The sequence below is a fragment of the Odontesthes bonariensis genome, chromosome 1 (genome assembly GCF_027942865.1).
Source record: "Odontesthes bonariensis isolate fOdoBon6 chromosome 1, fOdoBon6.hap1, whole genome shotgun sequence".
NCBI classification, from domain to species: Eukaryota; Metazoa; Chordata; class Actinopteri; order Atheriniformes; family Atherinopsidae; genus Odontesthes; species Odontesthes bonariensis.
The window spans coordinates 18,303,356-18,322,581 of NC_134506.1; the positions used below are offsets into that span (position 1 = coordinate 18,303,356).

At 39.4% G+C, this 19,226-nt stretch overlaps 1 protein-coding gene across 1 annotated transcript; it reads left to right on the top strand.

The window, feature by feature from the left end:
- The first annotated feature begins 378 nt into the window (after positions 1 to 378).
- tmem255b (transmembrane protein 255B) lies at positions 379 to 18,921 on the top strand. The gene is made up of 9 exons (XM_075470707.1): positions 379 to 643; positions 1,273 to 1,415; positions 1,566 to 1,628; positions 13,458 to 13,547; positions 14,276 to 14,356; positions 14,786 to 14,871; positions 16,679 to 16,838; positions 17,480 to 17,626; positions 18,052 to 18,921. The coding sequence occupies exons 1-9, from the start codon at positions 580 to 582 to the stop codon at positions 18,280 to 18,282; spliced, it is 1,065 nt and encodes a 354-aa protein (XP_075326822.1). The 5' UTR covers positions 379 to 579; the 3' UTR covers positions 18,283 to 18,921.
- Positions 18,922 to 19,226: the final 305 nt, after the last annotated feature.

Genomic DNA, 19,226 nt, shown 5'->3' on the forward strand with positions numbered 1-19,226 from the left:
GACTATCAAAGAATCTGAAGAAAGAAAACGAGGCGTGGGGCCTGTTTTGGCCAGTAGAGGGTGCTGCACTCATAATCATTTTTCTTCCACATCATCTCCGCAGCATCACGACCGGTCAAGCATCCCACTGCCTGCACACACGAAAACCCCATAAATACTTATGTCCATTATTTAATGATATAATCTATAGAGCTTACCCACATTCTGTAAATTTCAACATAAATCAAATTTAAATGGTTTGAAACCTACATAAGATAGATAATTCAATAATTTATCAGTCAGGTGAACACAGAGAGCTGATTGGTCTCTCCCTCTCTCTGGTTCTGCCTCTCAGGCTTCAAGTAAAGTTGAACCCTCCTGAGCTCACAGAGTCAGCTGTGTTCAAAATTTGTAGGAAACCTCTCCCTCGATCATCAGACAAATCAGTGGATTGTGACGACCAAACCCACCTGTGACTCAGAGAAGGATGAAGAAATTATTTTGAATCAACAGGGGAGCAAGCCACCTCCATTAAGACATAACAAGAGACGCCTGTTCTGTGTTCGTATTTCAGAGCTAATTCATCCGGACTGGGTTAACATGCAGCAGCCTGAAACCCCGCGGACGACTCGGCAAACAGCCACAGAACCACAGGACCAAGCAGGTGAAGTCAGAATCCTTTATAATTTTGAATATATTTTGTTTATAGTATGCTTCAGGTCGGTGTTGCTGTCTGCATAGAAAGTGAGTTTCTGAATGAGTGACGATACATATTTGAGCAAAAAGACTTTAAAGAGTTCCCCAACAGGTGTGGGTACAGTTACTGAGTGCTTGGCTTTCATGCTGCTGTGTACCTCAACTTCACTAGAGCACAGTAACTGCAACTCTCCACTGCATTCATTTGACAGACTATTACTTGTTAGCTGTCTGATAAACCTCTCAGTAAGAACTGTGCAGTAATGAGAAATAATTCCTCTGGCTGCCGATGACAAACTATAATAATACGCAAGCAAATATGATGTTACACTATAAATCAGACTGGGTTGTGCAGAGAGACAATATCATGAAAGCCACTGAAACATTCATGGGATTTTTACTCACATATTTGATACTTTTGAAGGGAAAACATTCTTCGTTAGATTCTAAATGAGGAGCTTTTACATTTTCATACATGGTCAAATGATTTCACCATGTGGGAGATTTATATTTGGATTTTAAAATCAGAACCGGGTTCTGGGGGTTCAGACCAAGAGGATACTGACTGTAAAGCAGGTGTTTCTTCCTCCCTTTCAGCTTTGTACATCCGTAGGGGGAAAACGGCTCTGTGGGTCACCGTGTCCCTGCTGGCTCTGGCTCTGGTGGTCCTGACCGTGGGTCTGATCTCGGCCACTCGCACCGACAACGTGCCCGTCTCTGGATATTATCCTGGTATCACAGTGAGTGACAGTCACTTCATAATCTTTATTATTTCCTACACCCTGACACTTTACAAATGAGGCATGGTGTGCGTTGTTTTTCAGCTGCTCCTCAGCTAAACCTTAACATTGTATCTTGTGTCTTCCGCTTTGATCTATTTGTTACTCCAGCTCAGTTTTGGAGCATTTCTGGGCATCGTTGGCATCCATCTGGTGGAAAACCGCAGACCTATGGTGAGTCTATGCTTCTAACTTTCAGTCAAAATGAAATATTAAAGACAATTTTTTTGTTTGATTAGATCTAAGACCTTTCTGGTCTGAATTCAGACAACAAAAATTATTAAATTATGGATAAAAAATGTCAAAACTGTCGCAGACATGGTTGCAAAATATCTTCTGGGATCCCTAAATATATCTAATTTATTTAAATATAACCAACAATATATATTTTATTTATCTTTGGTCTTTCCAATCAAGTTGCAACATCCTGGTCATCCCCCTTACACACAAAAAACAGCAAAAAAACTGACAGGGCTGTTGAATAGCATGTAGTTGTTAGCCAACACATTAATATATACTGATAATTTATACATTGCTGCCATTTGAAAAAAGCAGAAAAGCAAAAGAGCTTTCACTTCCCACTTACAAGGTACAGCGAATGCAGCATGATTTGAAGTTGTGTTTGGAGATAAATATGAGAAGGCTAAATAATTCCAGCCTGAGCTGGTGCTGTGATGTAACAATACCTGAATAGCTAACTGAATAATGTATTTCCAGACTAAGGTGGACCCAAACAAAGTGACTGTCTCACTTCTGACGCTCAAACATGTGCTCTCAGTCATAAGAAAAGTTGTTCTTTTATAGTATGTCCTCAGAGCTCAGCTTGAATAAAGAAATAAAAAAAGATGTATAGATGTTTAATGATTTACAGATTTACCATGACAACATCAATTGTGCAATGTCATACAACACTGTATTCAACTGCTGTGTCAAGGTGACTTATTGCAGTGCTTTGAGCTTTGAAACAATCATCTGCTAAAAATGGAGTTCTGTTCCCGGAAATCAGGAAACATATGGCATAAATTATAGGATTATATTACCGACTTTGCAAATTCGCTAAACTGTTTTGTGGGAAATTGCTCTGTTGTGAGCAAGACGCAAATCAGATTACTCGATGGCGGCCTAATGACTTCATGGTCCTTGTGCCCAGGTCAGCGTACGTGACTGGATTTGTGGTTGGGTGAATTTTTCTCTGGACTTCAATGACAAGAAGGAAAATTGCTTTAGTATTGGCCAGTTGCTGACAGCGCTCCTTTATTTTAGACAAGAGCATAGATAACATCAGATTATTTTCTCAGCACAACAGGGGATTTGAGAAATTATAACATTAACAACTCAAGAAAAGCCTCCTGAAAAGGTTAGAGCTCAGAAAGTTGGCCTGTTAAAAACATTTCTATGGGAGATAGAAACCAGAAGGCCACACTTATGAAGTGACTTCCAATCAATCTGTAGCCAATATCAACCAGTTTGTGACAACAATCAGTTGAGCAGCCAGCGCAACCAGAAGCTGTTCTGTGTTACTCAAGTAGTCAGTATCAGATTCACAGTACTTGAAACCCAGTGATACTAAATGTGTCTGAAGAGGACTCCGGTGACATAGAAACCAGTTTTTCACCATTGAATTTGTCCTAATTATTATGATCCACACATCTTATTGTACTAACCGTGTCTTGAATCAATGGGGAAAAGTAATGTAGTGACTTTTTCTCAATTTACTGTTATATATCCTCTTTTTTTTCATTACTTTAATTCACAGGATAGTTTAGGTGAGGATACAGACACAATATGAGGAAGACGGTTGAAATTGCAGGGAAATAAGCCACAGGCACTGTTTTTGGCTACCAACATCCCTTCATTTTTCTTTCTTAAAACAAAGATCATCCCCGAATACGTCTGTGCCTAAACTACAACATAGAAAGTAAGAGAATAACCAGTTAGAAGAAGAAGGACACGTTTCAGTTACACAAAGATATAAACAAGGACATCCAAGACATGTACATGATGTTAGATAACAATAGTTATTAATAGTATTTCTTTCAAATGGAGACAATCTTCAGGAAAAGATCAGACCATTACCTGAAAATAAAAGACAGGCATTGCCAGCAGTCCTTGAACTAAAGTGAATGTGGAAGTGTCTTGAAGTGTAAAATCTCCGATGGTCACGGGAATGGAGGAGGAACAATCTAATTACCTGTGCATGATACTATCACAACTCCCTGATTGTTTTCTCTTTTATTTGACTAGAAAGTTGGTCAGAATAGTCCAATCTGATGGTGAAATGAAACAGAAACAGGAACGGAGAGTAAAAGGAAATCTCACTGGGTGAAATCAAATAATGGTGCCAAGGAACAACATAAACAACATAGACCCATACAATAGTCAAATGGCCCCCATAAACCAGCACCGCCCATCAGGCGTGTCATTTCCGCCGGGGACGGTGGGGACGCGTCCCCGGCACTTTGTCTGATGAGCAGATTTGTCCCCACCACTTTAAAAAAGTTTTGCACTCATATTCCTGCAAATTGCAAACTATGTTTTTGAAATGAGAGTATGCAATATTACGTCAGTTCATTTGCAGCTGTCAGTTACATTTTGCATTTGGTTATATTAAGTAGAAATGGACAGAGATTACTTTAGAGGCTCGTCCTACAGTATGTGCATGAATATATTACTCTAAGGGTGCAGGATTCATGCATATAAAAACCACAGAGCCACCAGGATGCTTACAAAATGACATGCAACCGAAACACTGATCCTCAATTATTTAAAATTCTCTACACCATTTCAAACGGTTTCAACTTCTCTCATGAAGTGAATGAAATGTTCCCTCACAACATTACTTAACATTCACTAATTTGTTGCCTGATAAGTGTGCTTGTGGGGCAACCTGACGGTATTTATGCAGATGGATAAATGTTGCTTCTTCCATACTAATTAAGAATATAATGTGGTTTGGAAAAGATAAAATATGCAGACTACAACTCTGATACAACTCGATTTGGTAACATTTACCTTATTTCAGCCTGTTGTTGAAGCGCTGTCATTCCCAAACACAAGACTTTAAAAGTAGAAGTGATGCAGCTTTTAACTGCCTCTTTTTCTTGCTTCTCAGCGAAGTTTAGCTAAGGTTAGCATGATAAGTCTGCATTTATATACGGTTGGATAAAAAGAATAAGAAAAAACAAATTACAAATTAAAAAATTAGAATAAAAAGATAAGTCTAAAAAAAATCCAGAATTAAGATTGAAAGAGCTTTACAAGTAACAAGAGAAGCAGCAAATGACTAAAGGACAATTTTGCTAAATGTGAAAAAGTAATAGTGACTAATCTGACCAGCTGTGAAAGCATCAATATTTATATGAGCATATCTAAAACATGACTTAGGTGTTTAAAACACAAACTTATGGTTTTGTTAATATCATTAACTCCTTGTTCTACAAAAAAAAGCAACAAAAAAACCAAAAAAACTCAGAACTGAAGATGATTAAAGATCCGCATGATCGCTATTATGCTTATTATTTTACTAAACATCTCTATAAACGTTTTCTTAAGACAGGCTTGGTGTGAAAGAGGTGTGTTCCCTGTGCCTGTCAACATGACCGTGGTGCACGACTTTGTGTGTTGTGAATTTTTCATGTGGCATCCAGGGTGTCGTGTGCCTGGCTTACATTATATGTACTGTCTAATCCAATCTTCAGTGAGACCAAGATGCTGTTTATGCCCGAGAAGTGATGTAGCATCTGTACCCGCGTACAGCTGACATTGTACAGTATGAAAGTTAGGTTACATTCAGAATGAATTCTAGAGTTTGTGCTGCCCACATGGGTTTAAATGTGTGAACACAGAGGAAATACAACAACCTGTTACATCTTGTCTGCCTCTATGGCATCTCTCCCATCTCCCTTTAAACTTTAATAGCGTGACTGCCGCCACACAAGTGCTGGTCTACAGTGTCTCCTCAGAGGCACGGTGTTCGGCCTCACACAGGTGTCTAATTCTTCCCTCCTGAATCTGAAGCTCGCACTGTAACATGAGAGCTGGCTGTCACAGTGAAGCCGCTCATTAAAGAACAACTAAGCATACCACAATGCCGTGGACACCTGAGAGCTCTCGAGCTTGTCTCGCTTCCTGGATCGCTCAACCCTTTTGGTCCTCTGACCCAATAAAGCAGCAGCAGATGGCGTTAATGCGGTTTGAAATGTAAACAGCGAGAGAGGGGACGGATTTATCTAAACATAAGCCTCCTGGAAAAATGTAACGGACAACGTTTCTAATGCAGATGTTTACAGGTGATGCCGATGTAGCCAATCAAGACAGCGGAAAGAAAAATGATCAAGTAATGCAAAGCAAACACAGCACCACAGATTCAAATTTCAGAATAAAAAAGCCCTTATCGAGTGTGATTGAACAGAGTTACAAAATAAGAAGATAAGAAAATGTGAAAAACTTAAAGGTAATAAACTGTTAAGGATTTTCGCTCTCTGATTTCTATAACTGAACCTACTAGACTAAAATTTCTGTTAGCTTTAAATTTTTAACACAAAGTTTATATATGTATATATATAAGGAGCAGAACAACAAAATGTTTTTAATTTTAGTCCAGAAGCAAAAATGTAGTAAAGAATTCTTTGAATGAATTGACTAGATTAATGAAATACACTGACCATCTTCGTCTCAATAAAATGGGTAAACAAACAAAGTAGAAGCCCAGGAGAGCTTTACAAATCTATGCTTGCTGGGCATTTTTATTCTGTTAAAGCACTCATTGTTCTTGTGAACTATAAATAAAGGGGTGCAAACACACGTGGGCTGTAAATCTGAAAGAGGGCAAATGAATAATCATGAATTGATAGTTCACATTTGGCTCATGTATTTAAGAACTGAAGTGGCTGCCCCGTGTGAAGGTGAAAAGCATCAGTGAAACAGTGCAATCATTAAATAGTGCCATCAGGTGAGCCTAATGGGGCAAATGCAGGTGTTACAGGAGTGGAAAGCAAGAGCCAATGATGATGAGGAAGGAAGTCAAGTAAGGGAAGTGAGTGAGGAAGGTTAGGAAAAAGGCAAAGGAAAAAATGGGAAAAGATCAATCTTTATGATTTCATTCAGCGTGTAACAATCAGACACTATGCATTTTACTGCGTTGGAAAACAGATAAATCCCTCTTCCCCATCACACATTAGTGTTAAACTGGTGTCTTGTGTCTTTAGATGTTCAGTGTTTTAAAGCACTGGGCTGTATCACTAACGTTACGGAGACCAGTCCTCACAGTGGACACGGATACTTCTTCAATGAAACTTTACAAATCTCAATGACTTGCACAGTGATTGATGTTTTGGGAGAATTGTGGACCTTGACATCCTTTCTGTAAAAGAAACAAGAACAAAAGGAAGAAAAATGACCAATATATCTATTCTCACCGAGGCTCTCTGATAGCAGATTTTGCTGCACCGATGCTCTCTAAGATTTCTTTATGACTAAACGCTTCATGTAGCTCATGTTCTCTCCTCCAGCAGCAGCTCCTGTAGTTACTGCCTGTATCTCACACACGGCAGTCCTCATGGTCACCTTGTCGTTTGGAGAGCTGAACCTTTAACAGGCTGTATTTTACCCTCCAAGCCATGCCACAATCATTTCTTATTAGCAGTGTATCTAGCGATGGTGGTGATTGGACACTGGACCACTGAGCACAGGAAGAAGACCTTGCAGCGGTCAGCGATTCTGGTTACGTAACCTGATAGGGATCTTTACTAAGGCTATAAAATTCCTCCTTGTGTCTTTATCTATTTGTCAGTAATGTAAAAGTTCTATTGTGTGTTTCTTTGTCTTTTCTTGCCATTGGGCCTTTACTAAAGATTGTAAAAATCCAAAAACAAACAAAAAATGCTCAATTACAAGTACTGGTTCTGGATATAAAATGCTCTGTAACAGTTTATTAAAGCAGGAAAATGTATTATAATACATTATTCAAAGTTATATATTGTGTTTATATCTAATGTTAATAAAACAAAAAAGTTCAAGTATAACTCACTTTAAAATAATAAGAGAAAGCAAAGATACGTAAGGGAAAAAGAGGCAAACAGACCAATTGTTTCTGCTTTTCTTGTAACTATTTGCTGGGTAATTTAACAAGATACATTAGTCATTAAAACTCTCATAAAACTGCAATCAAAAAGAAGTATGGCATTCAAAAGAATTCACTTTTAACTATTGTAGTTGAGCAAATGTCCTCAGTCTCATTGAACCACTTCTAATGTGACAACATGCCCAGAGGTTTATCTGACTGATAAGCCGATGCACAATGAGTTTAACTAGTTTAAGTTAGTCACTTAAAATTGAAACAGGGGTGATTCGAAAAACAAGGGGTTTGACCTAGGTTCAAATCTAAGCAATGTGATTGTGCTGAACTGTTGCAGTACCGTTGTTTCAACACCCAACACTGTGTTATGAAGAGGATGGGCAGTGCTGTTCTTTATGTTCATCAACTTGTTCAGGTCCACGGGCTCCAGAGCAGTCCCCAGCACAGAGCCAGCCTTCTTTATCTGTTTGTTCAGTTTCTTTGAGTCTCCGGCTCTGATGCTGCTGCCCCAACAGATGGCTGCAAAGCAGATTGAACTCTCCACAGCAGACTTGTAGAGGACGTACAACATGTTGGCACAGGCATTGAAGGATATTAGCTTCCTCATGAAGTAAAGTCTGTTATACCCTTTCATGTAGACAGCCTCAGTGTTGCATTTCCAGTCCAGTCTGCTGTCCAGGTGAACTCCCAGGTGTAGGTATTCCTCAACCACCTCTATGTCTTCTCCCAGGATGAACACAGTGTTTGGCTTTTCCCTGCTCCTCTTCACTTCCATGTTCATGTTCAAGATGAGATGATATGTGTATACACATATATATGTAAAATAAAGTTGCGGCTTCACTATTGCTGCAATGATACGAAGATGTTTTGGAAAGATCACTGTACAGCCATCAGCTGTATTTCACGTGCAGTTGTCTTCTACAGTTTATGGTTTAGTCTCACACTTTTCACTTGTTTTGCTGTAAAAGGCAGCTGTTTTCTCTAAGAGTAACATGAAAAGAATCTCATTCTTAGCACAATGATGAGAGTGCTCTCATCACAAACACCAGATTAAAAATCCTAGCAGGCTATTTGCTGCACGCCATATCTCTCTTACGCCTGTTATCTTAATCTCCATTGCCCTTATGATAAAAACAAAAGATCGCATAAAGTAAAAAAAAAAAATAACCAGAAAGCTCGGGTATACATGGATGAGAAACAATGGTTTTAGATTTTGGTTTATTTTGAACACGTCAGAAACACGTTAGTGATGGGAACTTTTAAGTTAGAACAGAAGAGGTCTGTGTGGAGATCACATTTTATTAAAGGTTATAAATAAGAGCCTGACATGTTCATGTAGAAGTTATTCATCGCTTCACTATGAATCCTACTCAGTACAGAGAAATATTGGCTTTTTTTTTTTTTAGATGACTTAGGAATTTGAAAATGTACTTGCAAATGCAGTGGAGTCATAGTAAAAAGCATGAACTGGAACCACAGTCATTGGCATGACTGCTGAGAGCAGAAAATTATCTACAGTGTAAGTCCTTAATGTTTTTACAGTATATGATTATTCAATATTATCGGAGCTTTGGGGGTTTGGGTGGTGTGAATGTTTTATGTGCTGGCAGCTGGTGCCAAGGTAATCTGAAGTAATGCAGTTGTCAGGCTCTATTGTCTCTGCTGCTGGCTTCATCTCCCACTTGCAGCCCATAAAATCAGAGTCATTTGAACCGCTAATGAAGTGAAGAGTCTGGTCCAGTGGCAGATAAAGCCAGCCAGAAAAATCTCATTTTCCCAGCTTGGCTCTTTATTCACTTTGCTGAGGAAAATTCATTTTAAAAATCTTGTTTTAATATCCTTTTCACATTTGTCTGACAGTTCTGTCACATCAGTTTGGCTTTAAAAGTTCACACCACTTTGCTGAACAGCCTTGTTTATATCTGATACAAAGAAATTAACCTAAATCGAGCTTGTAACCTGATTTTTTTCTTTAAAAAAGACAAACGCTGAGGCGGACGCACGTGTTACTTCACACGCGGGTTTGTGCATCTAGCTGTTTAAAAGCAGGGGAGAAAAAGTACTCAAATAAAATCAAATTGAAAACTCAATAAAACAATTCGACCATGGCTCAGCTCTGGTAAACTTTACATAAAAAAAGCCCTAAACAACATGACTGCATGGTAAATGAATAGCAGGTCACTGACCTGAATGGTCAGGTTAGGTTTAGAGTAAGGGTACGGGGATTTATCCCTTCACAGTACATAGTGTGAAAAGAAATGATGAAACACAACGTGGATTGGCACGTTATACCTTTCTACAGTTCAGTCTTTTTAAAAATATATATTTTTATTAGGAGGCAAAGCACATCAAAACAGGAATCATTGCCAAATCTAAATTGAGTACCTCACCATTCCTGCACACCAATCAGCAAAATACACACATCGATATCACAGAAATACTGTGCATCTCAATGAATTAAGAGCAAGGCGTACAGTCTACCGATTTTCCATGCGAACAAGAACGAGACATTACACAATTCAAAGAAAATAATAAATAAGTAACTAGAAGTTATATTATGTAATAAAATAATTAAGTATTAAAGCTGCACAATATGAATAAAGACAAAAGTACATAAATAAAATAAAATAAAAATAAATAGATTAAAAAAAGGGAGAGAGAGAGGGTCTGTCAATCAGGGGGCAGGGACTAGAGAGAGTGGAAGAATGTAAGAAAGGGAAGCCACTTTTAGCAGAGTTACCTTTCACTGAATATCTGATCTTTTCCAACTTTAGAAAAGACATGGTGTCATTGAGCCACAATCTACTGGAGGGAGCTTTAGTCGACTTCCAGAGAAGGTGGCCTCTTGCCAGAAAGGAAGTAAAAGCTAAAATATCTAATTGGTTAGAGGTAAACCTCTATGGTCTTCTGGGATCCCGAATATGTCAACAAGGGGGGAGACTTTTATGCTCACAGAAAGTATTTTTGACATGGTATCAAAATAATTCAACCAGAAGCGAGAAAGTAGCGGACAAGAGTAGAACATACGGGTTAAATTGCAGGATGAGGCATGACATTTGTCGCATTTGTTGGCAATACTGGGATAGATTTGCGACAGTCGAGCTTTAGAAAAATGGACTCTAAACAGTACTTTAAACTGTATAAGTGTGAGACGAGCGCAGGGTGAGCTTGTGTGAATTTTCTTAAGAGCAGTGTCCCACCAGTCATCTCCCAAGTTTAAATCCAGTTCATCTTCCCAGGCAGCCTTAACTTTAGTAATTGATGAGCAATCAAAAGACAGAAGTTCATTATAAACCATAGAGATAAGTGATTTTTGAAGTGGATCGTGGTTTAAAAGCACCTCCCACAGTAGAGTAGGCGGTGAGGAAGGAAAAAGTGGAAACAAAGCTTTTGCGCAGTTTCTAATCTGAAAGTATCGAAAGAGATGAGAAGGTGGGAAATGAAATTGTCTTGAGAGATCTGTAAAGCTGTGAAAAATACCATCCTCGTAACCACTGGATTATTTGTAAAGCCAGAGGGATTGGATGGGATAGAAGAGGTAAGTAGAGCAGGTAAGGAGGATGAAACACATGACTGTGCCTCCAAGTTGCACCATGGTAGATTCATACATTTGAACCAAAATGAAATTATGTGAATATGTGTCGCCCAATAATATAGTTGGTAATTTGGAAGTGTCAATCCAACATTGAATTTACATCTCTGAAGGGTGGATTTAGCCTTTCCACACCATAAGAAATCAGAAATAGTTTGATCAATTGTTTTAAAAAACTGTTTTGGCAAGAAAAGTGGGAGACAATGGAACAAAAAAAGAAATTTGGGCAAGATGTTCATTTTAACTGCGTAAATTCTTCCAATTAACGAGAGAGGCAAGCTTCTCCATCTTTGGAAGGTAAAAAATTTGCAGAAAAAAAGGGACTTTAACGTTCTGGTAACGCTGATCCCGAGATACCTAAAGCCAGACCGACTCATCTTAAAAGGGGCATCTGACTCTGTGAGCTGTGATGCTGAAGCATTGATAGGATAGCATTCACTTTTAGAAATATTCGCTTTATAGCCTGAGAATGATCCAAATCTCTGGAAAGCAGATAAAATTGTGGGAATGGAAAGAACAGGGTCTGAAACATACAACAATAAATCATCAGCATAAAGTGACAACTTAAATTCTGTGCCCAATCGTGAGATCCCTCTAAAAGTGAAGGAGGACCTCAGAAAGATTGATAAGGGCTCTATAGCAAGTGCGAACAATAGAGGAGATAGGGGACACCCCTGTCTGGTACCACAGGTTACCTACAGTTCAGTCTTAACCAAACCAACCACATAAGTACAGCTGTTATTCGGAGGTCCAGACACAGAGGCCTTTTCTCACAGCTCAGCCCTGCCAAAATCTGACTCCTGGTTTGTTTTGTTAACCACAGATTTGAAATAGAGACTTGAAATGACAACAATGAAAAAAGAAAAAAAAAACACTTGTTGTCCACGATGAAAACGTATTGGACTGTCTGTGGTAAAACTCGAAAGCTGTAACATTATTAAAGTGCAGTTCACCAAACGATCTCCATTACCTGGAGGTTTACCATCATACCCACAGTGGGCTGGTTGACCACAGTTAGACAAAACATCCCCTTATTTTCACCACAGCACCTACCGACTTCTTAGTGAGCAGAGGTCTTATCAGCCAGAGGAAGTGAAAACATCTGGACGGGTGTGCAGGACCTCCTACTACTCACCCAGTTTATATGACACTGATCACTCTCACATCTTATATACAACATTTTTATCTAAAGAAAAATAATATGCTCCAAAATAATTATATTTCCTTTCAAATTATGGTTTCACTTATTATTGCATATTTGAACCGACAGGATCAAATTGAATTCACTAAATATAACACAAAAGCCATTTGGACTCAATGTCACAGTCACAATAACATGAACGATATAGCTGAAAGGACCTCGGAAATTTATGCAAACTAATTTGGTATTTTTAAAGCAAAGCATTTGTTTTTTTTTGTTGCCAAAACTTGTCGCCTAAAGTCCAGGACATCGGATAAATAGACTGTACGGTTTCTGACTGGATGAAATGTTTTTTGTTTATAACTCGAGCAACACCTCTAAATATTCAAAATAATCCTGAGAAGAAACGTTTTTGACCTGAAAAAAATCCACCTGTCTCTCAGCCATGAGTTCAAATGGAATTAAAAAAATAAATAAAAAACTGGCTTTGGTCCTGAAGGGGCGATTGAACCGTCAGTAACTGGTGCTGAGTGATAAACTTTATGATCAAACATCTGCCATCCGCCAGCTGGGCTGAGTGGGTCATATCTGAAAATTACTGCGTCTTACAGGGGAAGACACAGGGGTTTGTGACATAGTTCAGCTTGTTTTAAAAGTTCAAGTTTAAGGTTACTGATGGGTGATTGGAGTAGAAAACAACTTGGATTTGTGTGTGAGTCAGATTGAAGGAATGAGATTGACCCTGCACCTCCCAGAGGTCGTCCCTCTGTCCTGCTTGTGGGCTCATGCCTGTAAATCAGCCGCTAGCCTCCTCTGTGTTGGCTGAGAAGGGAGTTGTACATTTCCTTTATCGTCCCGCAGCCCAGATGCTGCAGACGACCAATCAGGACAAACACCAGCAGAGACGCCAATCTTGTGTATGATGAAATCTTGACTTTGTTCATGCATGATGCAGCTCTGCATGTTAAGTATTCCAGAAAATGATGCTGTGAATTAAATTATATGGTGATACTTGATTCAAAACCCTGGTATTTTTAGATGCCATCTTTTTGATATCAACTGATTTATGTGAATTTATTTTCATTTGATTTCCACAACACAAGCTGTGCAACCGACTCTGCAGATAGCCAACGGTTCATTTAGCTTACGTTTCTTACAATCTCTGTTTTTTCCCTTCCTCCATCTCCGTTTAAGCTTGTGGCTGCAATAATCTTCATCAGTATCGGAGTCATCGCGTCTTTCTTCTGTGCCATTGTGGATGGGATCATCGCTTCAGAGTTCATTGTAAGTATGGCGCGTATTTACTCACACCTGTGCTGAAAAGTCAGAAGAAAAAGAAAAATCAGGAAATGTGAGTTACATATCAGATAAACTAATCTAAGAGCTCGAAGTGCAGAGAGCTGCTGAAAAAGGGCCCAGTAATGACTGCAAAAAGACTTCAATGCAAATAAACTTACTGTAGATTAAGGGGCAAACATCTAGATTTTAATAACAGAAAGACTAAACTGGTACACGTGGAATCCAGTTTTCTCTTTATTTGAATGAAGAAATAAAAGGCAGAAGTCTGATAAGGTCATCGTCTCCACTTTAACAGACAGAGAGTTTAAAAGCTGGACAGAGTCCCCGATATTGATCAGCAGTGCTATCAAGCCTCTGCAGATATATTCATTTTGTGCTCTCGCCACCATAAAAGTCATATTTATTGCACATTCAGGATTTGGAATGTGAAATGATCTTTAATTACCTTTCAGGTTGCATAAAGCTCAGTGAGGTTTAATGTGGTGGGTTTTGTAGTCCAGTGCAGTGAGCAGCCTTGTGCAGAAACATGTTGTAAAACCACCCTGCTTCAGAGGAAGAGGATCATGACACAAGGCAGGATTCAGACTCACGTGTTACTTTGTGGTCAACAAAAGACCAAAGCTGACATCACAGTCACAGAGATTTAATCTGAATGTTTAGATCCTTATTGAGTCTCATTTATGTAACATGTTTCACGGATCTTCCGTTTTCAGGACATAAGGCCCTTGCAGGAGGACATGTGTGACTTTTACAGCAGTGGATCAGGGTATGCCTATGACAACTACCATACAGAGGTGAATTTTTATCCACATGCATTGTTTGTAAACACCTGATATGTTTGTCTGTCTTTTATCATTATGGATAAATATTTAAGAAAATAATGCACTTCAAAATAAGGAAATATGTGTGTTTCATTAGTTGTTTTTGATTGTTGATGATGATTGTTCGAGCTGTTTGGGCTCCATTCTGAGGTTCACGAAGCATGTGCTACCATCTAGTGGTCAAATAATGCTACTGCACAGACTAACTGACCCGCTGTTGCCTCCGTTTTTCCCCCCACTTATTTTGTGAAACCTAATTACAAGAAAATAGAAGTTCTGGGAATAATTTGTTGGCCGTTTAACAAGTTAATTTTTTCTAAACCTTTTGTCCAAACTCCTGCTCTTCGGGTCGTTGTCCCAGGATTCATGACCCTCTTTAACTTTTATCAACTATCTCTGCAGGTGACTTGCCGTTCCTTCAACAAAGAATGCAAGCTGAAACTGAGGAGCAACACCTGCTATTGCTGCTACCTGTACAACTGTGAGAGGTGAGACGTCTGAACCACATTAAACTGCGTGACTTGATAAAGAAGCATCTCCACAGCACAGTTTGGAGCTGAAAGATTACTTAAGAATACTTTAACTCCACTTCCAATGTCCTTTACGCTGTGTTTTAGTTTGTAAGAACACAGCAAAAAGCAAAGGTTAGTGCCAGAAGTGTATGATAAACTTGAACAACTGTATTTAGGGTTGAAAAGTTACTCTGAAAAGACACAAAATATATGGGGATTTCATAGCTTAGGCTTTTCCTTGCATCAGAAAGATTTAAAGTGGAGGTGTGATGAGTTGAACTGTCAGGAACGTTTAAAAAAAAAAACAATCTTTGAGTGTGAGTGATGGATGGTTTGGAGAGATTCAAATAAAACCTGTGGTGTGGAGTGGACAGTGGTCACAATAGTGTAGATTTAAATGACTATTATTATTCTTTTTTGTAATCACAGTTAAGGAGATAAGAAATACAATACAGGTCAAACAGGTAAACCTGTAGTTTTGAAACCTTTATTTAACAGGAACAAGTACAACGGAAATGATTTTCAGTGTCGTCACTAACCAACTTCTACGTATTAAAAAAAGAAAAATCTGGGACAGAGGCGTAATTACCATTGTTTAACTACAGCCGTCCTTTAATTACACTTATTAATCGAATGCAAACTGAGGATACAAATTGCTGCAGTTTTACAAGAAGAATCTGTGTTTGTTCTTGCTGAAAACAAGATTTCAGCTGCTCAACAGTTTTTTTTTGGTTGTTATTATCTGATTCTCCTCTTCATGATGCTCCATATATTTTCAGTAGAAGACATCTGGATGGCAGGAGAGACATTTAAGCAGACACTGTTGTCCATGATGGACATGCAGAATGAGGTTTCAGATTATCCTGCTGAAACAAAGCTGGCTTTTGCACTTTTCTCTGATAACAGCCTGAATGGTCTTTTTGATATTTGCCACACAGAACCCAACTTTAGTTTTTCCCCAAAAGCAAACTAAAACTGACCACAGAACAGCTGCCTGCTGTCTTTCTGTCCATTTGAGATGACCTCATTCTCAGAGAACTTGTTGATATATGGCTTCTGCCTCACGTAATGCAGTTTTAGGTGACGTTTCTGGATGCAGTGGTGGAGTTTGCTGACTGAAAATGTTTTTTTTTTAAATACTCTCGAGCCCATATGCTCACAATGGTCATGGTGGGGTGCCTCCAACCTCGGTTCCCATCTTTACGCTTACCCCAGACTCACTCAATATTTTTTTTTTACAAGATTAGGCACAGAAGATGCTGAAAGACCAAAGTTCTTTGCAATGTTTCAATGAGTAAAAGTTTTCTTTTTAACTGTCACCAAATAATTGGCGAATTATAGAAATAAGAACGGTGTTGGTTGTAAAGATTAACCTTTTTTTCTTCTTTGTCTCTCTCCCAACTTTGTGTGTTGCTGGTCTAAATACAATAAAGTTGGTCAGTAAAAACCCGGAAAAATCCATAGTAGTTTTTATAAAGGATTGAATTAATTAGATTACACATTTAAGTTTTTGTTACATTTTTTACTTTTACTGTAAATAGGATTTGTACAAGTCGGACACTGACATCTCACTTCAGGCCTCCTTATCCTACTGACCGATACGGGGGGCTTTAAGCGGCGTTACTTACAGACATACTTTTCCCGCCAGGTCACACCATCTGCTGAGAGGGGGGTGGGGGTTAGTCTACTCTAAATCATACATGCTATGCCATTTATAGCCTTGATCTATAGAATATGACATCAAAAGTCTCGCCGGCTCACAGCTGCCGTCTCCCTCTTCCAGCACAGAGTACCACACACATTACTACGAGTTCACCGGGGTCAGCTGCTGCTGGGATGTGATCCACCTGCACCGTCTGCTGTGGGCCTCGGTGGTGCTCAATGTGATCGGCTTGTTCCTGGGCATCATCACTGCCGCCATCCTCGGAGCGTACAAGGACATGGTGAGCAGACGGCCAGGAATGGTTTCAATAAAAGGAGCTCTTTGAAGTGAAAAACCACAGAACTCACAAGAGGGAAAATTTAAAGGCAGCCCTGTGTGAAATAAAGGCTTGTTATATCACATGTGGCTGACACAGATGTTCATGCAACCATAAAGGTGTTATATTATACTTGTGACCTTTACTTACTGCCCATTGGCTTTGAAGAACGTAAACTCCCTCACATCTGTTTCAGCCTGTGTGTAAAGCTCAGGACTTTCCAGTTTGAGTGTTAAATGATTATTTTTATGACAGCAGAGGCTTGAATTGCTCGCTCTGGCTGATAATGATCAACACAGTAACTGAAAGGGTCCCCTGTGAGACCAACAAAATGATGCATTGGCTTCATAATTGCTGTATTTTAAACTGGAATCTTTCGTGCTTTCTATATCTAGCCAGTCCCGTTTCCTCTGTTACAGAACCAGAGATGTGTTTTCAGTGTTGTGAGTGATGTGTCAGCATAGGTTTTTTTTTTTTTTTTTGTCAGGTAATATGTTTGAAAGACACGCTTTGTTAACCTGAATGCTCCTCATATGACAACTATGACCAGCCTTCTTTCATGGTTTCCCATTTATTCTAAAACTGAATTTATTCATTTCCTACAGCAGAAGCCCACTCCTCAGATTGCTCCCAGCCCGGCGCCACCGCCTCACATCCTGTACAACCCCAACCAGCACATGCTCACTTACTCTGGCTTCTGTCCCTCAGGACAGGCTCTGCCTGCCTACCCAAACTATCCCATACCCATGCAGGTAGGCATCTCAGAGCAACGCATGAAAAACCCATTAAGGATCATAAACAGGAAAGTACAGAGGAGTACGTGATTAATCATAGATTACATGGTCCTGGTGTTGTTTATACTGAACCACACATGGTCAGTACAGTCTATTTGGTCACTGGAACAGAGCTGTCGTTGATATTGTTGAAAACTTCTACTGAGGTGAGATAAAATGTTTGATGGGATGAAAACAGGAGTGCCTAGTCTAAGTTATAATAAATCATTTTGACCTTCACCCTGGTTATTGATAAGGGGCTAATCTTTACTGACATTTTTTGGGCTGCTCCCCCAGCAAACAGCCAACACACTTCACATAAAAATGTCAGAAATTGATTTGAAGTATTTCTGGCTTCACTTCCACGTATCGTTGCATCTTTTCACTCCATTTCTCATCCACAGCATACCGGCAACTACCAGGCACCTGCTACTCCCCAGATGATCTCAGAGGGAGGCTCCACCTCCTGCCCCTCTGAGGAGAACCAGTCCCAGCAGCCGTCTCAGATTCCCAGCCAGCCACAGCCACAGGGAACCACCCAGGACCCAGGAGGATACATGCTGACCCCCAACGCTCCTGTCCTCTACGGATCCTCATACAGCCCCTTCGAGAAACCTCCTCCGTACGCCTGCTGAGCGCTGGGACAAACAGGCGGGGTTGTGATGGAGAAGAATGTCTTCACCCGGTCAGACTGAATGTAGCACAAGACATTTTGTGGTCGACTTTGTAGCTTCACAACTACATTTCAGTTCTGTGTCTGATGGGCTTTAACTGAGCAGACACAGATAGTTGTAATTGCAGTGTGATTATATAGACACGAGTAAGTTATTTCCAGTGTAGTAATTAAGAAAACATCCTTATTCATTTTCTTTTTGAGTTACACAATGATGGGTGCTACTCTGAAGCTGCAGCTGGTTATCTTAGCTTCAAGACTGGAAAGAGGTGGAAACAGCTAGCACGGCTCTGTCCATATCTGCTTACCAGCGTCTCTTTATCCGACTTAATCAGCAGAATAGTTAACATTATATCTTGTGTATTAAATCTGTGAAGTGAGCAAGCAAATTTCCCCAAAAACGTCAGGTTTTTTTCTCCAAGCCAAAAGTTGGCCCTCAGATGTTGAGTATTCTATGTAAATAAGTGTATTGCACACTTGGCATCTGGTAGTCTGGTCTGTGATCTGGTAGTTTCTGCTATGACTTGTGTATGACTGTGTATTTTCTTCTTATTTTGTCTACTGTAAAAGTAATTAAAAGGGCTCTCTTGATATTTGATAATGGTACTTATGTTGCTCTTATTTATGTTGCTCATTTAATGTGCACTTTAGACTCAAGATACTGTTTGTATTATTGATTATGCATGTTAACTGTTGGGAATCTGTAGCTGCTGCAGCGAAACCTATAATGTCTTCAGCTGGTACTCAGACAGATGTGGAGTAAGGGCTGTACCAAAATCTCACTTTGAAAAGTTAAAGATTTTGGAAAATAAACTCATTTGCCAGTTTTCTGGGAGTTAGATAATAAGACTGGAGCCTCATTTAAGCTTACAATCTCCAAAAAAAGCAGTCAGAAGATAAGGAGAT